Genomic DNA, 25,655 nt, shown 5'->3' with positions numbered 1-25,655 from the left:
TGGTCCGGGACCCTTTGGGACTGTGTGACAAGGGGTGACTTCTGCGGTGCTTTTTTGTGAACTTCTGGATCTGCCTCCTGGGAGCCTTTTGGCCATGGAGGCCAGCTGCTGGGTCTCTGCCACACCAGAGTCCGTTTGGAGAGACTGGAGGAGATGCGGATGAAGAGACAGGGCTGTGGAGCTGGTGCTGAGCGCCGGGACGGACAGGCTTCACGGTGTCTTGGCTGAATGAGCAGGTATCGGACACCTCGGTCTCCTTGGACGTATCCTTGCTCATCCATGCGGACTGGACACTGCCCGAGAGTTAATGGGCGGCCGTGGGTGGAGTCGGCTCTCTTGGTTGCTTTGTTGGGTCTGCTCCTGTCTCTGGCCATGCTCCACCCCTCCCTAGCAGACGGTGGCGTGGAACACCGCAGAGGCCACCACAGTGTATGTTTGTTTTTTTTGTTTTTTGTTGTTGTTTTACTTTTGAGGCTGTGTGTAGAAGTGGATGGTTGCATCAGCTCTGCCCTTTTATGGTCTTTATTGTCCTTTGTTGTTTCCCTCTTGCACACGTTTATGGCTATGAGTTTTTGTTTTCCTTTGGCCTCAGTCTTGACCCACTCTCCAGGGGCCCAGGCTTAGACTTAGACACATAATTTCAACACCCACACACACTGGTGGCCTCTGAAGGGGTGGGGGGAGCATGGCCAGAGACAGGAGCAGACCCAACAAAGCAACCAAGAGAGCCGACTCCACCCTCGGCCGCCCACTAATTCTCGGCCAGTGTCCAGTCTGCATGGATGAGCGAGGGTGCGTCTAAGGAGACCGATGTGTCCGATACCTGCTCATTCAGCCAAGACACTGCGAAGCTTTTTCTTCTCCGTAGCCCTTTCTCTTCATCCGAATCTCCTCCAGTCTCCAGAAAATACAGTACTTCCAGTACAAGTTCCACAAGCACTCTGCACACACCTCTGTGTTCCTTCTCCATTGCCTATCTGTCTGGGGTCTTCAAAGGGCGAGTAGTTTTGTTTAGCTTCGTTGGATTCAGCCTTCCGCTTCTGTCTTGTGTCTTTAGATTTTCAGCTCTGTTGAGGCGAGCCAGGTCAACGTGTCATCATCCAGGTCAATCAGACCTTGTTCGCCATTCGGTGGCCGTTGTTTGGGGCAAGTAGTAACTATATGCTCTACTGTCTGGACTGGGTCCCCACACTCGCAGGAGGCATCTTCCGCAAGTCCCCACCTCTTCATTGCTGCTCCGTAGCGTCCGACGCCGGTCCTCAAGCGGTTGAGGGTTGTCCACTGCTTCCGGGGCAGTTCCTGGCCGGAGATGACTGTGGGGTCGTCGATGTAGTGGTGCAGCCTAGATGGTTCTGCTAACTTCCACTGTTCTCTCCATCTCGTCTTGACCCAGGTGGCCTTGGAAGTATCAGCTGATGTTGTGCTGAGCAGCTCGTGGGCTTGCATGGCAAAGGGGCGCCTTGACTTTAGGCGCATGCGTTGTGGTGTTTCTGTGACGATCTTCGCTGGTCTGTGCCTTTCGGGAGAGGGCCACTGTGGCTGCTTCTCGTCTGATGTTTGCCGGGGTGATGCCAGCGAGGATGGGCAGTTGGTTTACTGGGGTCCCTCGCAGGCACCCGGAGACGTTCCGCAGGGCGCTGTTGAGGTCGACATCCAACTTCTTTACATGGGCGCTACGGCACCAAACCGGGGCACCGTACTCGGCGGCTGAGAACACCAGGGCCAGCGTGGACATGTGCAGTGTCTTCGTCGTAGCTCCCCATGTAGTGCCGGCTAGCCGCCGTATTAGGGCGGCACGGGCACTTGTCTTTGCCTTGGCACTGTGCAGGTGTTGTTTGAATGTCAGTGTTCTGTCAAGCTGCACACCGAGGTACGTGGGAACGGGCTGGGACTGTAACCGGGCATTACCCACCATGATGTTCATTTCACGGGGTTGTATTCAGTGTTCTTTTACTTGTGTGGCATACTGCAGTTTTATTAAACTACACGTGTTTGCACGTGACCCGGCCTCACCTGCATGTTAACGCCTGCCCAGTGGAGTGACGCCTGGCCTGGCTGAAAACCTTGCTCAACTCCGGACCTTGCAGACTCCCCCTACGGCCCATCAGTGCCATCCTGCTGGTGGAGAAGTTCACCGCATCCTCCGATGACATCAACATCACCCTGTCCTGAGGGCTCTCGTCCTCAGATTGTCCCGACAGGTCGTCGTTTTCTAGAATCTACAAAAATATGTCATCTGTGAGCTATGAGTGGTTTTGTTTCTGCTAGTCCATGTTAGCACAATACCTTCTCCAGCGGGCGGCAGTCTGTTCCCTTCAGTCCGGCCCTGACTTCCTCAGTCGGGGCTGGGAGCCCGGGTGGGGGTGACGGGCGGGGCTTTGTACCACTCATACCTTCCAGCGCGGGAGCTGATAGAGGGACTTTTTAACATACGAAGAACACATAAAAGTATTGCAACTTTAATCGGAATGTCTGTCAACTACTGCAGGCACAATATTAAATAAATAAATAAATGATAAATGGGTTATACTTGTATAGCGCTTTTCTACCTTCAAGGTACTCAAAGCGCTTTGACACTATTTCCACATTCACCCATTCACACACACATTCACACACTGATGGCGGGAGCTGCCATGCAAGGCGCTAACCAGCACCCATCAGGAGCAAGGGTGAAGTGTCTTGCCCAAGGACACAACGGACGTGACTAGGATGGTAGAAGGTGGCGATTGAACCCCAGTAACCAGCAATGCTCCGATTGCTGGCACGGCCACTCTACCAACTTCGCCACGCCGTCCCCATATTATGACTATACTGTAACCACAGCATTTTTACTGTCATAAAAATGGACTGTAAAATTACAAGATTTACAGTATGTGCAATAGATACTATTTACAGTATGTGCAATAGATACTGTTTACAGTATGTGCTGCTTAGATACTATTTACAGTATGCACTGCTTGAATACTATTTACAGTATGTGCTGCTTAGATACTATTTACAGTATGTGCAATATATACTATTTACAGTATGTGCTGCTTAGATACTATTTACAGTATGTGCAATAGATACTATTTACAGTAGGTGCAATAGATACTATTTACAGTATGTGCTGCTTCCATACTATTTACAGTATGTGCTGCATAGATACTATTTACAGTATGTGCAATAGATACTATTTACAGTATGTGCTGCTTAGATACTATTTACAGTATGTGCTGCTTCCATACTATTTACAGTATGTGCTGCTTAGATACTATTTACAGTATGTGCAATAGATACTATTTACAGTATGTGCTGCTTAGATACTATTTACAGTATGTTCTGCTTAGATACTATTTACAGTATGTGCTGCTTAGATACCATTTACAGTATGTGCTGCTTCCATACTATTTACAGTATGTGCTGCTTAGATACCATTTACAGTATGTGCTGCTTAGATACTATTTACAGTATGTGCTGCTTAGATACCATTTACAGTATGTGCTGCTTCCATACCATTTACAGTATGTGCTGCTTAGATACCATTTACAGTATGTGCTGCTTCCATACTATTTATAGTATGTGCTGCTTAGATACTATTTACAGTATGTGCTGCCTAGATACTATTTACAGTATGTGCTGCTTAGATACTATTTACAGTATGTGCTGCTTAGATACTATTTACAGTATGTGCTCCTTAGATACTATTTACAGTATGTGCTGCTTAGATACTATTTACAGTATGTTCTGCTTAGATACTATTTACAGTATGTGCTGCTTAGATACTATTTACAGTATGTGCTGCTTCCATACTATTTATAGTATGTGCTGCTTAGATACTATTTACAGTATGTGCTGCCTAGATACTATTTACAGTATGTGCTGCTTAGATACTATTTACAGTATGTGCTGCTTAGATACTATTTACAGTATGTGCTCCTTAGATACTATTTACAGTATGTGCTGCTTAGATACTATTTACAGTATGTTCTGCTTAGATACTATTTACAGTATGTGCTGCTTAGATACTATTTACAGTATGTGCAATAGATACTATTTACAGTATGTGCTCCTTAGATGCTATTTACAGTATGTGCTGCCTAGATACTATTTACAGTATGTGCTGCTTAGATACTATTTACAGTATGTGCTGCTTAGATACCATTTACTGTATGTGCTGCTTAGATACTATTTACAGTATGTGCTGCTTAGATACTATTTACAGTATGTGCTGCTTAGATACTATTTACAGTATGTGCAATAGATACTATTTACAGTATGTGCTCCTTAGATACTATTTACAGTATGTGCTGCCTAGATACTATTTACAGTATGTGCTGCTTAGACACTATTTACAGTATGTGCTGCTTAGATACTATTTACAGTATGTGCAATAGATACTATTTACAGTATGTGCTCCTTAGATACTATTTACAGTATGTGCTGCCTAGATACTATTTACAGTATGTGCTGCTTAGACACTATTTACAGTATGTGCTGCTTAGATACCATTTACAGTATGTGCTGCTTAGATACTATTTACAGTATGTGCTGCTTAGATACTATTTACAGTATGTGCTGCTTAGACACTATTTACAGTATGTGCAATAGATACTATTTACAGTATGTGCTCCTTAGATACTATTTACAGTATGTGCTGCTTAGACACTATTTACAGTATGTGCAATAGATACTATTTACAGTATGTGCTCCTTAGATACTATTTACAGTATGTGCTGCCTAGATACTATTTACAGTATGTGCTGCTTAGATACTATTTACAGTATGTTCTGCTTAGATACTATTTACAGTATGTGCTGCTTAGATACTATTTACAGTATGTGCTGCTTAGATACTATTTATAGTATGTGCTGCTTAGATACTATTTACAGTATGTGCTGCTTAGATACTATTTACAGTATGTGCTGCTTAGATACTATTTACAGTATGTGCAAGCTCACTGTGTTCGGAGAGGCGCAGCTGCTGCAGCAACATGTTCAGCCAGTAGCTGGTCAGCTCATTGCCGGCCAGAGCAGGGTCAGGGGTCACCTTGGTCACCTTGGTGGAGTCACAGGAGTCCAAGCCCAGCAACAGACGACGAGCTTGGTAAAGACACTGGATGTTCCTCTCCAGACCTTTCACCACCACTGACTGCCACGTTTACACGCACAGAGGAAATAGGTGGGATAAAACTCGTCACCCGTGGACGCAGATGACACGGATCACGTAGTGCTACCTTGTTGGTCTGCTTCACTTTGGGCTTGACACTAATGAAGACTCCCAGGTTTTGCATCATCTGAGCCAGCGTGCAGGGGTCCGCCTCCATGTCTTCACGCATGTCAAACATCAAACACACAGGCAGACAGTCCTGAATCAAAACAGACACGAAAATCGAATTAAACCTCTGCAGAATTGTGTTATTACAGCGGCAAAATGTCAGTTGGTGCTGGTTGCAGAGGATTGTTTCTTATAAACTGGCACAGCTAAGCACAAACGGCTGTGAAAAAGGAGGCGAATGCTCGGCAAAAACACGACGATTGAGAGAGAATATTCTGTCTGTGTCAGAATGTCAGAAACACAAATATATTGCCTATTCAGCAATATCATTGTATAATGTTGTCGCTCCTGGGTGAGTTCAGGCGCTGATTAAAACAAATTTGATTGATTAGTTTTGATGTCCTTTCGTTTTTATTGGTGTTTGTTTTTTCATTTTTTTTAATATAGGAAACTCTAATAAATCCCCTATATGAAAAAATGTCTTGCGATATGCATTTTCTTGCGACTGGATCATTCCAGGCACACCATCGCAACGCCGCAGAATGTCTATACGTCTATCGTTTGAATTGTGCGTGCAAACTGGCACAGCTAAGCACAAACGGCTGTGAAAAAGGAGGCGAATGCTCGGCAAAAACACGACAATTGAGAGAGAATATTCTGTCTGTGTCAGAATGTCAGAAACAAAAATATATTGCCTATTCAGCAATATCATTTTATAATGTTGTCGCTCCTGGGTGAGTTCAGGGGCTGATTAAAACAAATTTGATGGATTAGTTTTGATGTCTTTTAGTTTTTATTGGTGTTTTTTTTTTCGTTTTTTTTAATATAGGAAACTCTAATAAATCTCCTTTTATGAAAAAATGTCTTGCGATATGCATTTTCTTGCGGCTGGATCATTCCAGGCACACCCTCGCAATGCAGCAGAATGTCTATATGTCTATCGTTTGAATTGTGCATGCAAACTGGCACAGCCAAGCACAAACGGCTGTGAAAAAGGTGGCGAATGCTCGGCAAAAACACGACGATTGAGAGAGAATATTCTGTCTGTGTCAGAATGTCAGAAACAAAAATGTATCGCCTATTCAGCAATATCATTTTATAATGTTGTCGCTCCTGGGTGAGTTCAGGCGCTGACTAAAACAAATTTGATTGATTAGTTTTGATGTCTTTTCGTTTTTATTGGTGTTTGGTTTTCATGTGTTTTAATATAGGAAACTCTAATAAATCTCCTTATATGAAAAAATGTCTTGCGATATGCATTTTCTTGCGGCTGGATCATCCCAGGCACACCATCGCAACGCCGCAGAGTGTCTATACATCTATCGTTTGAATTGTGCATGCAAACTGGCACAGCTAAGCACAAACGGCTGTGAAAAAGGAGGCGAATGCTCGGCAAAAACACGACGATTGAGAGAGAATATTCTGTCTGTGTCAGAATGTCAGAAACAAAAATATATCGCCTATTCAGCAATATCATTTTATAATGTTGTCGCTCCTGGGTGAGTTCAGGCGCTGATTAAAACAAATTTGATTGATTAGTTTTGATGTCTTTTCGTTTTTATTGGTGTTTGGTTTTCATGTGTTTTAATATAGGAAACTCTAATAAATCTCCTTATATGTAAAAATGTCTTGCGATATGCATTTTCTTGCGGCTGGATCATTCCAGGCACACCCTCGCAACGCCGCAGAATGTCTATACGTCTATCGTTTGAATTGTGCGTGCAAACTGGCACAGCTAAGCACAAACGGCTGTGAAAAAGGAGGCGAATGCTTGGCAAAAACACGACGATTGAGAGAGAATATTCTGTCTGTGTCAGAATGTCAGAAACACAAATATATCGCCTATTCAGCAATATCATTTTATAATGTTGTCGCTCCTGGGTGACTTCAGGCGCTGATTAAAACAAATTTGATTGATTAGTTTTGATGTCTTTTCGTTTTTATTGGTGTTTGGTTTTCATGTGTTTTAATATAGGAAACTCTAATAAATCTCCTTATATGAAAAAATGTCTTGCGATATGCATTTTCTCGCGACTGGATCATTCCAGGCACACCATCGCAACGCCGCAGAATGTCTATACGTCTATCGTTTGAATTGTGCGTGCAAACTGGCACAGCTAAGCACAAACGGCTGTGAAAAAGGAGGCGAATGCTCGGCAAAAACAAAACGATTGAGAGAGAATATTCTGTCTGTGTCAGAATGTCAGAAACACAAATATATCGCCTATTCAGCAATATCATTTTATAATGTTGTCGCTCCTGGGTGAGTTCAGGGGCTGATTAAAACAAATTTGATTAATTAGTTTTGATGTCCTTTCGTTTTTATTGGTGTTTGTTTTTTTCATTTTTTTTCATATACTGTAGGAAACTCTAATAAATCTCCTTATAGGAAAAAATATCTTGCGATATGCATTTTCTTGCGGCTGGATCATTCCAGGCACACCATCGCAACGCCGCAGAATGTCTATACGTCTATCGTTTGAATTGTGCGTGCAAACTGGCACAGCTAAGCACAAACGGCTGTGAAAAAGGAGGCGAATGCTCGGCAAAAACACGACGATTGAGAGAGAATATTCTGTCTGTGTCAGAATGTCAGAAACAAAAATGTATCGCCTATTCAGCAATATCATTTTATAATGTTGTCGCTCCTGGGTGAGTTCAGGCGCTGATTAAAACAAATTTGATTGATTAGTTTTGATGTCCTTTCGTTTTTATTGGTGTTTGTTTTTTTCATTTTTTTTCATATAATGTAGGAAACTCTAATAAATCCCCTATATGTAAAAATGTCTTGCGATATGCATTTTCTTGCGGCTGGATCATCCCAGGCACACCATCGCAACACCGCAGAATGTCTATACGTCTATCGTTTGAATTGTGCATGCAAACTGGCACAGCTAAGCACAAACGGCTGTGAAAAAGGAGGCGAATGCTCGGCAAAAACACGACGATTGAGAGAGAATATTCTGTCTGTGTCAGAATGTCAGAAACAAAAATGTATCGCCTATTCAGCAATTTCATTTTATAATGTTGTCGCTCCTGGGTGACTTAAGGGGCTGATTAAAACAAATTCAATTAGTTTTGATGTCTGGGGGCGGGGGGGTTTGGTGGTAGCGGGGGCGGTGTATATTGTAGCGTCCCGGAAGAGTTAGTGCTGCAAGGGATTCTGGGTATTTGTTGTGTTTGTGTTGTGTTACGGTGCGGCTGTTCTCCCGAAATGTGTTTGTCATTCTTGTTTGGTGTGGGTTCACAGTGTAGCGCATATTTGTAACAGTGTTAAATTTGTTTATACGGCCACCCTCAGTGTGACCTGTACGGCTGTTGACCAAGTATGCCTTGCATTCACTTGTGTGTGTGTAAAAGCTGTATATATTATGTGACTGGGCCGGCACGCTGTTTATATGGAGGAAAAGCGGACGCGACGACAGGTTGTAGAGGACGCTAAAAGAAGTGGTGGGGGCGGGGGGGGGTTAGTAAAAAAAAATTTTATTTTTTTTTTAATTTTTTTTTTTTTTGTCATTAAGAAATACAATCATGTTTGCTTACGGACTGTATCCCTGCAGACTGTATTGATTTATATTGATATATAATGTATATATTGTGTTTTTTATGTTGATTTATTTTTTTTATTTCTTTTTTTTTTTTAAATGTTTTTGTTTTTTCAAATTTCTTGTGCGACCAATCGGTCCACGGGCCGGTACCGGGCCGCGGCCCGGTGGTTGGGGACCACTGCCTTAAAGCAGTGGTCCCCAACCTTTTTGTACTTGCGGACCGGTCAATGCTTAAAAATTTGTCCCACGGACCGAGGGGGGGGGGTTAGTAAAAAAAAATGTTTTTTTTTTTTTTTTTTTTTTTTTTTTTTTTTGTCATTAAGAAATACAATCCTGTTTGCTTACGGACTGTATCCCTGCAGACTGTATTGATTTATATTGATATATAATGTATATATTGTGTTTTTTATGTTGATTTATTTATTTATTTGTATTTATTTATTTTTATTTTATTTTTTTTTCTAATTTCTTGTGCGACCGCGGCTCGGTACCAATCGGTCCACGGGCCGGTACCGGGCCGCGGCCCGGTGGTTGGGGACCACTGCCTTAAAGCAGTGGTCCCCAACCTTTTTGTACTTGCGGACCGGTCAATGCTTAAAAATTTGTCCCACGGACCAAGGGGGGGTTAGTAAAAAAAAATGTTTTTTATTTTTTTTTATTTATTTATTTTTTTTTTCATTAAGAAATACAATCCTGTTTGCTTATGGACTGTATCCCTGCAGACTGTATTGATTTATATTGATATATAATATATATATTGTGTTTTTTATGTTGATTTAATATTTTTTTTAATTTATTTTTTTTTTTTAATTTCTTGTGCGGCCGCGGCTCGGTACCAATCGGTCCACGGGCCGGTACCGGGCCGCGGCCCGGTGGTTGGGGACCACTGCCTTAAAGCAGTGGTCCCCAACCTTTTTGTACTTGGTCAATGCTTAAAAATTTGTCCCACGGACCGAGGGGGGGGTTAGTAAAAAAAAAAAAAATTTTTTTTTTTTTATTTATTTATTTTTTTTGTCATTAAGAAATACAATCCTGTTTGCTTACGGACTGTATCCCTGCAGACTGTATTGATTTATATTGATATATAATGTATATATTGTGTTTTTTATGTTGATTTAATAATTTATTTATTTATTTATTTATTTTTTAATTTCTTGTGCGGCCGATTGGTACCGAGCCGCGGCCGGTACCAATCGGTCCACGGGCCGGTCCACGGGCCGGTCCACGGGCCGGTCCACGGGCCGGTCCACGGGCCGGTACCGGGCCGCGGCCCGGTGGTTGGGGACCACTGCCTTAAAGGCATGCCCCCAATATTGTTGGGACAAATTCGGGAGAACGGTTGCCCCGGGAGATTTTCGGGAGGGGCACTGAAATTCGGGAGTCTCCCGGGAAAATCGGTAAGGTTGGCAAGTATGATCAAACCTTTAGCAAATCAGGCCCGCAGTCTTAGTAGATCACCCACAACACGCCCACTAATAGTAGATGCAATTGTATAGTTTGCACACACTTTTTAGCACATTATTTGGATCTTAGTACTGTAGTTTAGCGTGTGGAGTGTTGTACAAGGTACCATGAGCTGCTGCCGGGCCAGGCACACTCCATCCGGGCTGCCCTGGATGAGCAGCGAGGGGGGGTTCTGAGGCGCGCTGAGGTCCGGTAGAATGATCTGGGTCTGCGTGTGGTGCATGACGCTCAGGAAGTGGGCGCCGTTCTGCCCCACCAGGAAGAGGTGCTGCTGCGAGGTGACGTCCAGCTGGCTGGTCACGGCGCCGCCCGCCACCTCCGACCCCAGGAGCAGCTCCATCAAGACGCAGGTCGCCTTCTGCCGTCACACGGTGGTGGTTACGCTTTGCTCGTGTCCTAACCGAGCGCGGTCGACGTGCGGACGCTGACCTTCACCGCTGTCGCGTTGCCCCGCAGGCCCCAGACGGTGCAGCAGCTCCCGAAGAAGGCGGGCTGCGCCTGAGGCTGGGGTGGCACCGCCCTGAAGCTCACGCTGACCCCCAGGGTCTGCACGACCTGCTGGACGAGCGGGGAGCCGGCGTCCGGCGGAGCCTGAGGGGCCAGGCTGACGGGGAGGTCAAAGGTCAACGCCAGGGGCTGCAGATCCTGCCACATAAAGTACAAAAGACGGAGGCAAAGTGAGAGGAACGGGGCGAATGAGGCGACGCCGGGCAAAGACACACTAAACCTTTTTGACAAATATACCTGTCTGATTGGGTGTCAGATGCTCTATTGATCATTCTATTGATCTCTGAGTCCAGACTGGTGTGAAGAAATTGAGTTTTGAGACAAATAAAAATCAATCCCCAGGTAGGCTCTGCTGAGATTATAAATAGACCACTCACTCTGATCCTCCTCCGGGCCTCCTCCACTCCCTCCACGGGTCCAGCTATCGACACCTGGTGAGGGGGAGGAACAAAACAAAAACACGTCAGCTTATTGTTTATATACAAACCCCGTTTCCATATGAGTTGGGAAATTGTGTTAGATGTAGGGATGTCCGATAATGGCTTTTTGCTGATATCCAATATTCCAATATATAACTCTTTAATTACCGATACCGATATCAACCAATATATACAGTCGTGGAATTAACACATTATTATGTCTAATTTGGACAACCAGTTATGGTGAAGATAAGGTACTTTTAAAAAAAAATTATAAAATAAAATAAGATAAATAAATTTTAAAAATTTTCTTGAATAAAAAAGAAAGTAAAACAATATAAAAACAGTTACATAGAAACTAGTAAATAATGAAAATGAGTAAAATTAACTGTTAAAGGTTAGTACTATTAGTGGAGCAGCAGCACGCACAATCATGTGTGCTTACGGACTGTATCCCTTGCAGACTGTATTGATATAAATTGATATGGGCGGCGTGGCGAAGTTGGTAGAGTGGCTGTGCCAGCAATCGGAGTGTTGCTGGTTACTGGGGTTCAATTCCCACCTTCTACCTTCCTAGTCACGTCCGTTGTGTCCATGGGCAAGACACTTCACCCTTTGCCTCTGATGGCTGCTGGTTAGCGCCTTGCATGGCAGCTCCCGCCATCAGTGTGTGAATGTGTGTGTGAATGGGTGAATGTGGAAATACTGTCAAAGCGCTTTGAGTACCTTGAAGGTAGAAAAGCGCTATACAAGTACAACCCATTTATCATTTATCATTTATATAATGTAGGAAGCAGAATATTAATAACAGAAAGAAACAACCCTTTTGTGTGAATGAGGAGGTTTTTTGGGTTGGTGCATTAATTGTAAGTGTCTCTTGTGTTTTTTATGTTGATTTAATTTTAAAAAAAACAAAAAAAAACGATACTGATAATAAAAAAAACGATACAGATAATTTCAGATATTACATTTTAACGCATTTATCGGACAGCCCTAGTTAGATGTAAATATAAACGGAATACAATGATTTGCAAATCCTTTTCAAGCCATATTCAGTTGAATGCACTACAAAGACAACATATTTGATGTTCAAACTCATAAACTTAATTTTTTTTGCAAATAATAATTAACTCAGAATTTCATGGCTGCAACACGTGCCAAAGTAGTTGGGAAAGGGCATGTTCACCACTGTGTTACATGGCCTTTCCTTTGAACAACACTCAATAAACGATTGGGAACTGAGGAAACTAATTGTTGAAGCTTTGAAAGTGGAATTCTTTCCCATTCTTGTTTTATGTACAGCTTAAGTTGTTCAACAGTCCGGGGGTCTCCGCTGTCGTATTTTAGGCTTCATAATGCGCCACACATTTTCAATGGGAGACAGGTCTGGACTGCAGGCGGGCCAGGAAAGTACCCGCACTCTTTTTTTACGAAGCCACGCTGTTGTAACATGTGCTGAATGTGGCTTGGCATTGTCTTGCTGAAATAACATGAAAAAGACTGCGCTTAGATGGCAACATGTTGTTCCAAAAGCTGTATGTACCTTTCAGCATTAATGGTGCCTTCACAGATGTGTAAGTTACCCATGTCTTGGCCACTAATACACCCCCATACCATCACACGTGCTGCCTTTTACACTTTGCGTCGATAACAGTCTGGATGGTCCGGATGACACGATGTCGAATACTTCCAAAAACAATTTCAAATGTGGACTCGTCAGACCATAGGACACTTTTCCACTTTGCATGATTCCATCTTAGATGATCTCGGGCCCAGAGAAGCCGGCGGAGTTTCTGGGTGTTGTTGATAAATGGCTTTCGCTTTGCATAAGAGAGCTTTAACTTGCACTTACAGATGTAGCGACCAACTGTAGTTACTGACAGTGGGTTTCTGAAGTGTTCCTGAACCCATGTGGTGATATCCTTTAGAGATTGATGTCGGTTTTTGATACAGTGTCGTCTGAGGGATCGAAGGTCCATCCATCCATCCATCCATCCATCTTCTTCCGCTTATCCGAGGTCGGGTCGCGGGGGCAGCAGCCTAAGCAGGGAAGCCCAGACTTTCCTCTCCCCAGCCACTTCGTCCAGCTCCTCCCGGGGGATCCCGAGGCGTTCCCAGGCCAGCCGGGAGACATAGTCTTCCCAACGTGTCCTGGGTCTTCCCCGTGGCCTCCTACCGGTTGGACGTGCCCTAAACACCTCCCTAGGGAGGAGTTCGGGTGGCATCCTGACCAGATGCCCGAACCACCTCATCTGGCTCCTCTCCCTGTGGAGGAGCAGCGGCTTTACTTTGAGCTCCCCCCGGATGACAGAGCTTCTCACCCTATCTCTAAGGGAGAGACCCGCCACCCGGCGGAGGAAACTCATTTCGGCCGCCTGTACCCGTGATCTTGTCCTTTCGGTCATAACCCAAAGCTCATGACCATAGGTGAGGATGGGAACGTAGATCGACTGGTAAATTGAGAGCTTTGCCTTCCGGCTCAGCTCCTTCTTCACCACAACGGATCGATACAGCGTCCGCATTACTGAAGACGCCGCACCGATCCGCCTGTCGATCTCACGATCCACTCTTCCCCCACTCGTGAACAAGACTCCTAGGTACTTGAACTCCTCCACTTGGGGCAGAGTCTCCTCCCCAACCCGGAGATGGCACTCCACCCTTTTCCGGGCGAGAACCATGGACTCGGACTTGGAGGTGCTGATTCTCATCCCAGTCGCTTCACACTCGGCTGCGAACCGATCCAGCGAGAGCTGAAGATCCTGGCCAGATGAAGCCATCAGGACCACATCATCCGCAAAAAGCAGAGACCTAATCCTGCAGCCACCAAACCGGATCCCCTCAACGCCTTGACTGCGCCTAGAAATTCTGTCCATAAAAGTTCTGAACAGAATGGGTGACAAAGGGCAGCCTTGGCGGAGTCCAACTCTCACTGGAAACGTGTCCGACTTACTGCCGGCAATGCGGACCAAGCTCTGACACTGATCATACAGGGAGCGGACCGCCACAATCAGACAGTCCGATACCCCATACTCTCTGAGCACTCTCCACAGGACCTCCCGAGGGACACGGTCGAATGCCTTCTCCAAGTCCACAAAACACATGTAGACTGGTTGGGCAAACTCCCATGCACCCTCAAGGATCCTGCCGAGAGTATAGAGCTGGTCCACAGTTCCACGACCAGGACGAAAACCACACTGTTCCTCCTGAATCCGAGGTTGGACTATCCGGCGTAGCCTCCTCTCCAGTACACCCGAATAAACCTTACCGGGAAGGCTGAGGAGTGTGATCCCACGATAGTTGGAACACACCCTCCGGTTCCCCTTCTTAAATAGAGGAACCACCCGTGATGGAAGGTCACGGTCATTCAATGTTGGTTTCCGGCCATGCTGCTTACGTGCAGTGATTTCTCCACATTCTCTGAACCCTTTGATGATATTATGGAGCGTAGATGGTGAAATCCCTAAATTTCTTGCAATTGCACTTTGAGAAACTTTGTTCTTAAACTGTTTGACTATTTCCTCACGCAGCTGTGGACAAAGTGGTGACCCTCGCCCCATCCTTTCTTGTGAAAGACTGAGCATTTTTTTGGGAAGCTGTTTTTATACCCAATCATGGCACCCACCTGTTCCCAATTAGCCTGCACACCTGTGGGATGTTCCAAATAAGTGTTGGATGAGCATTCCTCAACTTTATCAGTATTTATTGCCACCTTTCCCAACTTCTTTGTCACGTGTTGCTGCCATCAAATTCTAAAGTTAATGATTATTTGCACACACAAATAATGTTTATCAGTTTGAACATCAAATATGTTGTCTTTGTAGCATATTCAACTGAATATGGCTTGAAAATGTTTGCAAATTCCGTTTCTATTTACATCTAACACAATTTCCCAACTCATATGGAAACGGGGTTTGTATTAAAGGTCCTGTTATTGTCTGGATAAACCTTTTTGGTCCTTAAGCACACCTGGTTGCTTTTCTCCCCCGCAGCATTGTGGCGGTTGGAGTCCGGGAAATGGATGTGACAGGAAGTGACCTCCATCACCTTCTTGATGTTGCCGCCGCCCTTGCCGATGACGTGGGAGTGCTCCGTGTAGGCCACGTCCATCTTGAGGGTGACTTTGTTTACCTGGGGTTATTCAGCACACAGCACAGATCCCGTTCTTGGTATTGTCACGCATGTTTGTTTGTACAAAACCCAAAACCAGTCGCTCCTGTACGGACATAGGGGAAATGTCTTTTTTTGTAATTTTTTTGTATTTTTTTTGTATTTATTTTTTTTAGACATGTATCTCGTGCGCCCGAGAAACTATCTCATGCACACGAGAAACGTTCTTATGCGCAAGACAAACTTTTTATAAAGATATAAAAAAAAATGTTATAAATTATTTTTTTATTTTTTTATTTTTTTTGACATGTCTAAAAAAAAAAAAAAAAAAAAAAAAAAAAATTAAAAAAAAAAAAATTCCCCCATGTCCCTTTAGTATATTAGTGTTTGATTTTTCTTTTTTTCTTTTTAATACAGGAAACATGTTACTCTGATAAATCTCCTATATGAAAAAATGTCTTGCGATATGCATTTTCTTGCGTGTGGATCATTCCAGGCACACCATCGCAACACCACAGCGCATCTCGGCGTGCTAATAAAATAAGTTCTGTTGTTATCTAGATCAGTGTTTTTCAACCACTGTGCCGCGGCACACTAGTGTGCCGTGAGATATTGTCTGGTGTGCATGTCGCGCATGTTTTTTTGTACATAACCCAAAACCAGTCGCTCCTGTACGGACATGGGGGAAATGTCTTTTTTTGTAATTTTTTTTTATTTTTTCTGGTGCGCACGAGAAACTATCTCATGCACACGAGAAACTTTCTTATGCGCAAGACAAACTTTTTATAAAGTTATAAAAAAAAAAAATTATAATTTTTTTTTTTTTTTTTTTTTTTTTTAAATGTCTAAAAAAAAAAAAAAAAAATTATTTAAAAAAAAAAAATTCCCCCATGTCCCTTTAGTATATTGGTGTTTGATTTTTCTTTTTTCTTTTTAATACAGGAAACATGTTACTCTGATAAATCTCCTATATGAAAAAATGTCTTGCGATATGCATTTTCTTGCGGCTGGATCATTCCAGGCACACCATCGCAACACCACAGCGCATCTCGGCGTGCTAATAAAATAAGTTCTGTTGTTATCTAGATCAGTGTTTTTCAACCACTGTGCTGCGGCCGCGAGATATTGTCTGGTGTGCATGTCGCGCATGTTTGTTTGTACATAACCCAAAACCAGTCGCTCCTGTACGGACATGGGGGAAATGTCTTTTTTTGTAATTTTTTTTTTATTTTTTCTGGTGCGCACGAGAAACTATCTCATGCACACGAGAAACTTTCTTATGCGCAAGACAAACTTTTTATAAAGTTATAAAAAAAAAAATTTATAATTTTTTTTTTTTTTTTTTTTTTTTTTAAATGTCTAAAAAAAAAAATAAAAAAAATATTTAAAAAAACAAAATTCCCCCATGTCCCTTTAGTATATTGGTGTTTGATTTTTCTTTTTTCTTTTTAATACAGGAAACATGTTACTCTGATAAATCTCCTATATGAAAAAATGTCTTGCGATATGCATTTTCTTGCGGCGTGGATCATTCCAGGCACACCATCGCAACACCACAGCGCATCTCGGCGTGCTAATAAAATAAGTTCTGTTGTTATCTAGATCAGTGTTTTTCAACCACTGTGCTGCGGCCGCGAGATATTGTCTGGTGTGCATGTCGCGCATGTTTGTTTGTACATAACCCAAAACCAGTCGCTCCTGTACGGACATGGGGGAAATGTCTTTTTTTGTAATTTTTTTTTATTTTTTCTGGTGCGCACGAGAAACTATCTCATGCACACGAGAAACTTTCTTATGCACAAGACAAACTTTTTATAAAGTTATAAAAAAAAAAATTTATAATTTTTTTTTTTTTTTTTTTTTTTTTTAAATGTCTAAAAAAAAAAAAAAAAAATTATTTAAAAAAACAAAATTCCCCCATGTCCCTTTAGTATATTGGTGTTTGATTTTTCTTTTTTCTTTTTAATACAGGAAACATGTTACTCTGATAAATCTCCTATATGAAAAAATGTCTTGCGATATGCATTTTCTTGCGGCTGGATCATTCCAGGCACACCATCGCAACACCACAGCGCATCTCGGCGTGCTAATAAAATAAGTTCTGTTGTTATCTAGATCAGTGTTTTTCAACCACTGTGCCGCGGCCGCGAGATATTGTCTGGTGTGCATGTCGCGCATGTTTGTTTGTACATAAGCCAAAACCAGTCGCTCCTGTACGGACATGGGGGAAATGTCTTTTTTTGTAATTTTTTGTAATTTTTTCTCGTGCGCACGAGAAACTATCTCATGCACACGAGAAACTTTCTTATGCGCAAGACAAACTTTTTATAAAGTTATATAAAAAAAATGTTATATTTTTTTTTTTTTTTTTTTTTTTTTGATATGTCTAAAAAAAAATAAAATAAAAAAAAAATTAAAAAAAATAATTCCCCCATGTCCCTTTAGTATATTAGTGTTTGATTTTTATTTTTTATTTTTAATACAGGAAACATGTTACTCTGATAAATCTCCTATATGAAAAAATGTATTGCGATTTACATTTTCTTGCGGCTGGATCATTCCAGGCACACCATCGCAACACCACAGCGCATCTCGGCGTGCTAATAAAATAAGTTCTGTTGTTACCTAGATCAGTGTTTTTCAACCACTAGTGTGCCGTGAGATATTGTCTGGTGTGCCGTGGGAAATCATGCAACTTCACCTAATTGCTCCAAAAAATATTTTTTGCAACTCAATAATTATAATAATGTGCCGTTGTCTAGTGCAGTGTTTTTCAACCTTTTTTTGGTATGTAGAAGGTATGCAACGTAACGCTTAAACCAAAAAATTAACAAAACTGAACTGGCTACAAAGTAAACAAAAACAGAATGCTGGACGACAGCAAAAACTTACAGTGTGTGGAGCAGAGACGGCGTCCACAAAGTACATCCGTACATGACATGACAATCAACAATGTCCCCACAAAGAAGGATAGCGTACGCACAACTTAAATAGTCTTGATTGTGAAAAACAAAGCAGGTGCGGGGAATAGAACTCAAAGGAAGGCGTGACGCTGCTACAGGAGAACACCAACAAAACAGGGAGGGTCAGTGAAGTTGGCACGTTGTGTAAATCGTAAATAAAAACAGGGTTTCCCACCTAGGCTTTCAGTGATGTCCGACTTCAATGATTACCTCTCAAAATGCCATCATTTATGTCAGTGTTTTTCAACCTTTTTTGAGCCAAGGCACAGTTTTTTCATTGAAAAAATGCGGAGGCACACCACCAGCAGAAATCATTAAAAAATGAAACTCACACGTGAATAATGCTGTATAATAGACTGTATTTATATTATTCACACGTGAATAATGCTGTATAATAGACTGTATTTATATTATTCACACGTGAATAATGCTGTATAATAGACTGTATTTATATTATTCACATGTGAATAATGCTGTATAATAGACTGTATTTATGTTATTCACATGTGAATAATGCTGTATAATAGACTGTATTTATATTATTCACATGTGAATAATGCTGTATAATAGACTGTATTTATATTATTCACATGTGAATAATGCTGTATAATAGACTGTATTTATATTATTCACATGTGAATAATGCTGTATAATAGACTGTATTTATATTATTCACACGTGAATAATGCTGTATAATAGACTGTATTTATATTATTCACATGTGAATAATGCTGTATAATAGACTGTATTTATGTTATTCACATGTGAATAATGCTGTATAATAGACTGTATTTATATTATTCACATGTGAATAATGCTGTATAATAGACTGTATTTATATTATTCACATGTGAATAATGCTGTATAATAGACTGTATTTATATTATTCACATGTGAATAATGCTGTATAATAGACTGTATTTATATTATTCACATGTGAATAATGCTGTATAATAGACTGTATTTATATTATTCACACGTGAATAATGCTGTATAATAGACTGTATTTGTATTATTCACACGTGAATAATGCTGTATGATAGACTGTATTTATATTATTCACACGTGAATAATTCTGTATAATAGACTGTATTTATATTATTCACACGTGAATAATGCTGTATAATAGACTGTATTTATATTATTCACACGTGAATAATGCTGTATAATAGACTGTATTTATATTATTCACATGTGAATAATGCTGTATAATAGACTTCATTTATATTATTCACATGTGAATAATGCTTTATAATAGACTGTATTTATATTATTCACATGTGAATAATGCTGTATAATAGACTGTATTTATATTATTCACATGTGAATAATGCTGTATGATAGACTGTATTTATATTATTCACACGTGAATAATGCTGTAAAATAGACTGCAATCACATTATTCACATGTGAATAATGCTGTATAATAGACTGTATTTATATTATTCACACGTGAATAATGCTGTATAATAGACTGTATTTGTATTATTCACACGTCAATAATGCTGTATGATAGACTGTATTTATATTATTCACATGTGAATAATGCTGTATAATAGACTGTATTTATATTATTCACACGTGAATAATGCTGTATAATAGTCTGTATTTATATTATTCACACGTGAATAATGCTGTATAATAGACTGTATTTATATTATTCACACGTGAATAATGCTGTATAATAGACTGCATTTATATTATTCACATGTGAATAATGCTGTATAATAGACTGCATTTATATTATTCACATGTGAATAATGCTTTATAATAGACTGCATTTATGTTATTCACATGTGAAAAATGCTGTATAATAGACTGTATTTATATTATTCACATGTGAATAATGCTGTATAATAGACTGTATTTATGTTATTCACATGTGAATAATGCTGTATAATAGACTGTATTTATATTATTCACATGTGAATAATGCTGTATAACAGACTGTATTTATATTATTCACATGTGAATAATGCTGTATAATAGACTGTATTTATATTATTCACATGTGAATAATGCTGTATAATAGACTGTATTTATATTATTCACATGTGAATAATGCTGTATAATAGACTGTATTTATGTTATTCACAGGTGAATAATGCTGTATAATAGACTGTATTTATATTATTCACACGTGAATAATGCTGTATAATAGACTGTATTTATATTATTCACATGTAAAAATACCCAAGTGTTTATTTTCTATTGTGAGCGAACTGTGGTGCTGAATTTCTCCCAGGGATCAATAAAGTACTTTCTATTCTATTCTACGCTATTCTATTCTATTCTATTCTATAATCCATGCAACATTTTGACCAAAGAACCACCATTACATGTTATGTACACCACAAAGAAGAGTTTTACATTTAGAAAAAAGTTATAATAATACGACTCCTTTAATGCGTCCTATAATCCGGTGCGCCTTATATATGAAAAAGATCTAAAATAGACCATTCATCGGCAGTGTGCCTTATAATCCGGTGCGCCCTATGGGCCGGAAAATACGGTACTTACTTACTGACTATAGTGAAAGTGTAGAACAGGGGTCACCAACCTTTTTGAAACCAAGAGCTACTTTTTGGGTACTGATTAATGCGAAGGGCTACCAGTTTGATACACACTTAAATAAATTGCCATAAATAGCCAATTTGCTCAATTTACCTTTAACTCTATGTTATTATTAATAATTAATGATATTTACACTTAATTGAACGGTTTAAAAGAGGAGAAAACACGAAAAAAAATGACAATTAAATTTTGAAACATAGTTTATCTTCAATTTCGACTCTTTAAAATTCAAAATTCAACCGAAAAAAAGAAGAGAAAAACTAGCTAATTTGAATCTTTTTGGAAAAATTAAAAAAAGAATTTATGGAACATCATTAGTCATTTTTCCTGATTAAGATTAATTTTAGAATTTTGATGACATGTTTTAAATAGGTTAAAATCCAATCCGCACTTTGTTAGAATATATAACAAATTGGACCAAGCTATATTTCTAACAAAGACAAATCATTATTTCTTCTAGATTTTCCAGAACAAAAATTTTAAAAGAAAATCAAAATATTTTGAAATAAGATTTAAATTTGATTCTACAAATTTTCTAGATTTTCCAGAATAATTTTTTTGAATTTTAATCATAATAAGTTTGAAGAAATATTTCACAAATATTCTTCGTCGAAAAAACAGAAGCTAAATTGAAGAATTAAATTAAAATGTATTTATTATTCTTTACAATAAAAAAAAATAAAAATACTTGAACATTGATTTAAATTGTCAGGAAAGAAGAGGAAGGAATTTAAAAGGTAAAAAGGTATATGTGTTTAAAAATCCTAAAATCATTTTTAAGGTTGTATTTTTTCTCTAAAATTGTCTTTCTGAAAGTTATAAGAAGCAAAGTAAAAAAATGAATGAATTTATTTAAACAAGTGAAGACCAAGTCTTTAAAATATGTTCTTGGATTTTCAAATTCTATTTGAGTTTTGTCTCTCTTAGAATTAAAAATGTCGAGCAAAGCGAGACCAGCTTGCTAGTAAATAAATACAATTTAAAAAATAGAGGCAGCTCACTGGTAAGTGCTGCTATTTGAGCTATTTTTAGAACAGGCCAGCGGGCTACTCATCTGGTCCTTACGGGCTACCTGGTGCCCGCGGGCACCGCGTTGGTGACCCCTGGTGTAGAACATGTGCAGTGCCGAATGTACAAACAACGGCTCAGAAGCCTCACCCTGGTTTCTAGAACTTCTAGAATCCTCTTTTTGGCTTCCAAGACGTTGGCTCGTTTGCCTTCCACCTTCACGTGTGGATCTGAAAGATAACAGCGGAGTTCTGAAAACGTGCCACACCTTATCACGTGTGAGGGGTTTATTGCAATCCCTCACCTTTCTTTGACTTGGCTCCAATCTTCAACTTGGACGGCCATTTTACCTGAGTGTGGGTTTCTCTCATCACCTGCGGCGGGCAAGAACAATGGCGAGTGAAACAGAGCTGTTCTTTGTCTGTGGCGAGAACGCGACACGTGCCGAGTGTAACAACACAGAGGCTCATTTGCATTTCAAAGTCTGTAATCATGGTGTCCGTGAAACCTGTAATCACAGGACGCGGCGCTCTCATCCGTCACACCTTAATTACCTGCGAGCTCTTATGCGCTGATGCTGAACATTGGCGTCTACTGAGCCGAAAACTTTCGCAAACAAATGTTTGCCGTTTGACTTACTTTCTCGAAAAACTCCTCGCCCGTCACACCATCGCCGGTCTTTGGAGCTGCAACAGACAAATAAGATAGAGAATGTTTTTATTTGTTTTTTTTTGTTTTTAAACCAATGCAGCCCTCTCTCTATTTTAGCCGCAGCAAGATAGCGTATTATTGCATGCAATAAAAGATACACTTTAATTAAAACCCTTGTTGTCATAACGAGGGGGGGGGGGGGTCGCAGCTTACTGCGAGGTTTGTTCTCCCGGGGATGCAATCGGACTATTCCGGACAAGGCGTGAAGGTGGGGACATATTGAATTATCTTCTCTCAAAAAGGTACAAATAAACGGAAAACAAGGCTGATCGCACTTGGAGTTAAAGTCAACCACTAGCACAGGGGTGGGCAATTAATTTTTACCGGGGGCCGCATGAGCAACCCGAGCACTGCTGGAGGGCCACATCGACAATATTTCAATTAAATTTTGCTCAATATTATTTTTTATATATACCGTAAGATAAATAATAATAATAATAATAATAATAATACTTTCATTTAACCTAACTTAACTTTATACCAGAAGCACTGCTTTGGAAATCATTTGTACCCCTTTCAGAGATCACCTTTAGTTCCCCTTAAACATCCTCATGTTGCACAATGAAATGTAAGCATAGGATGAAGTGTGCATTCCTGTCACTTTCTCTAGTAACAGCATTCCATGATTAATATCAATAAACTAACATTAATAATAAATGACAGTAAAATAAGCACACGTATGACTGAGGAGTCATAGTGTAACTTTGTGTGGTGTTTGAGTTGTCCGACTTTTTGTGTGGCCATAAACGCACCAGTGGTTTAGTGGTATGCGTGTTGGTGACGGATGACAAGTTGGTTTTGGCCTGGTTTGTACGGCAGAAAATGACCAGTTTTTCGAGATAAAAGTGTTTTACTCATGTTTTTTGGTGTGGCCAATATAAACAGTTTTGCTCAATAAAGTGATCGATATAATTCCTGGCCTCGAAGCATCTCGATAGACGTTACAAATAATTGAACGGTGTTCAATTGAACGGTGTTGACCGAACACCGTTAGGGCCGCTTGTTGTCACTGTCACTCAGAGTTGCATTGCAAAACTACACAGAATAAATGTGTTTATTTTGTTTAGAATTCAGATGGGATTGGACGCTTTGAGCAGTGCGCAATTGCGCAGGCGTGCACCTTAGAGGGAACGTTGCTTGGCAGTCCATGTCTTGTTGAAAACACGCCATTCCTCATCAACTTTTCTCTTTTTAGCGTCTCGGGTGTAAAACCGTGCATCACTTGTCGCTGTGCACCTTCACTCACAGGCTACACCCGGGCATACGCCCATAAATAACACTTTTCAAAATAAAGAAAGCAGCACAGTTGTATTTGCGCGCACGACATAGATGTTTTTTTAAACTTTATTTTGTAATTTGTGATTGCAGCTGTTCACATTCACTCACAATCACGCACGCACGCGCATACGTCCACACGGAAGTAATACAAATAACGATTTTCAAAAGAAAAGCAGCAACGTTGTATTGCACACTCGACATAGATACTACTTTTTTAAATGTATTTTGTAATTTATGATTGGCCTCACAGGGACGCACAAAGGGCCGGATGTGGCCCGCGGGCCGCAGAATGCCCAGGTCTGCACTAGCATAAGCTATGGCATAGCAAGAAACAAACATGAAACTGTGGCATGAACAGAGCATGAAACTGTGGCATGGAAAGAGCAATGACGCCAGGAACGACTAACTGGCAAAGACAGGCTTGAATAATAGTCTCTAGATTAGAGCAGGTGCGTGTCCCGAACACATGAGGCAGGTGAAAACTAATCAGTCGCCATGGGAAACTAAAACAAACAAGGATGTACAAAAACAGGAACTATGGAGTCTTAAAACTAACAGAAAATAACAAAAACATGATCCAGCCCACAGATCATGACACTTGTGTGGTGTTCGGGTCTGTGGGACCCGTTTTTCTTATTTTTTTTAAAAGAAAAATGATACAATTAATTAATTTCTTCAAACTGAGACTGGCTCATTTTCTGTGAAGAACAAATATCAGAATACATATTTAATGACCACAACACCATACACCCCATCCCTCCTACACATTTCTATTACATATAAGATGTCCGGGTCCACTGGACCCAGGGCTAATAGAAGTGTGAAAATTGATGTTCACACACACACAAACACACACACACACACACACACACACACACACACACACACACACACACACACACACACACACACACAGCAGGCCTAGACAGGAGGAGGGCAGAGTGTAGGTACACAAAACATCAGAGGGTCAAATGTGCGAGAAAATGACAGCAGACAGTCAACGTTGCAACCTTGTGTGGGAACCGCAGGTGCAGAAACACAGAGAAGAGAATCCCTGTGGGATGCGGAAACTGGCGGATACATTTTTCGTGCAACGTTCATATTGTTGTTACTATTAAAGGATTTTTAAGTGCGCCTTATAGTCAGAAAAATACGGTACTAAGTATAAAAAATACCATCCTTTTAACCCTTGTGTAACGTTCATATTGTTGTTACTCAGCCAGTGTTTGTGGGTCTGATGGACCCATTGCATTTTTGTGGCTTTTAATGCTTTAAAATCAAACACTTTTATGTTTAAAATACTGAAAAGATGTTTACCTTATCTCCAATAAACATCTGTTCAGTATTTTAACATAAAAGTGTTTGATTGTGAGGCATTAAAAGCCACAAAAATGCAGACCCACAAACGCTGGCTGAGTAACAACAATATGAACATTACACAAGGGTTAAAAGGATGGTATTTTTATACTTAGTACCGTATTTTTTCCGACTATAAGGCGCACTTAAAATCCTTTCATTTTCTCAAAACTGCGCCCTAATAACGGAATCATTTTGATTGTGTTTACCGACCTGGAAGGCTATTTTATTTGGTGCATGGGTGTAATGATAAGTGTGGTAGGTGTGGACTGCAATATGACTCAAGTAAACAACACCAACATTGTATATGTTCCATTGAAAACATAGAACATTACACACGGCGCTCAGAAAACTATCAAAATGTTTCAGTACGACTTTTGGTAAGCTATGAAGCCACACCGCTTAATGGATTGTACTGTGCTTTAACGTAGGAGTATTATTATGGTGTGTCCTGGGCATGACGT

General features: G+C 40.5%; 1 protein-coding gene across 3 annotated transcripts in view; it reads right to left on the bottom strand.

Annotated features, from left to right (window-relative positions):
• Window positions 1–25,655, bottom strand: part of bicc2 (bicaudal C homolog 2) — a 77,854-nt gene that overhangs the window by 38,795 nt on the left and 13,404 nt on the right. For 2 of the 3 annotated variants that reach the window (XM_062043363.1, XM_062043365.1), the window contains exons 2-12: window positions 22,486–22,532; window positions 22,151–22,220; window positions 21,997–22,076; window positions 15,161–15,322; window positions 11,153–11,206; window positions 10,698–10,913; window positions 10,375–10,626; window positions 5,216–5,347; window positions 4,941–5,130; window positions 2,287–2,420; window positions 2,014–2,219 (exon numbers count right to left, since the gene is read on the bottom strand). In XM_062043363.1, the coding sequence (XP_061899347.1) occupies window positions 2,014–2,219; window positions 2,287–2,420; window positions 4,941–5,130; window positions 5,216–5,347; window positions 10,375–10,626; window positions 10,698–10,913; window positions 11,153–11,206; window positions 15,161–15,322; window positions 21,997–22,076; window positions 22,151–22,220; window positions 22,486–22,532 (1,543 nt within the window). The remainder of the gene's footprint in view (window positions 1–2,013; window positions 2,220–2,286; window positions 2,421–4,940; window positions 5,131–5,215; window positions 5,348–10,374; window positions 10,627–10,697; window positions 10,914–11,152; window positions 11,207–15,160; window positions 15,323–21,996; window positions 22,077–22,150; window positions 22,221–22,485; window positions 22,533–25,655) is intronic. The other variant, XM_062043364.1, reaches the window with a different exon arrangement.

Source organism: Entelurus aequoreus, linkage group LG04, assembly GCF_033978785.1.
Source record: "Entelurus aequoreus isolate RoL-2023_Sb linkage group LG04, RoL_Eaeq_v1.1, whole genome shotgun sequence".
NCBI classification, from domain to species: Eukaryota; Metazoa; Chordata; class Actinopteri; order Syngnathiformes; family Syngnathidae; genus Entelurus; species Entelurus aequoreus.
The sequence above is the reverse complement of the archived record's forward strand: the minus strand, read 5'-3'. Positions and strand labels throughout refer to the sequence as shown.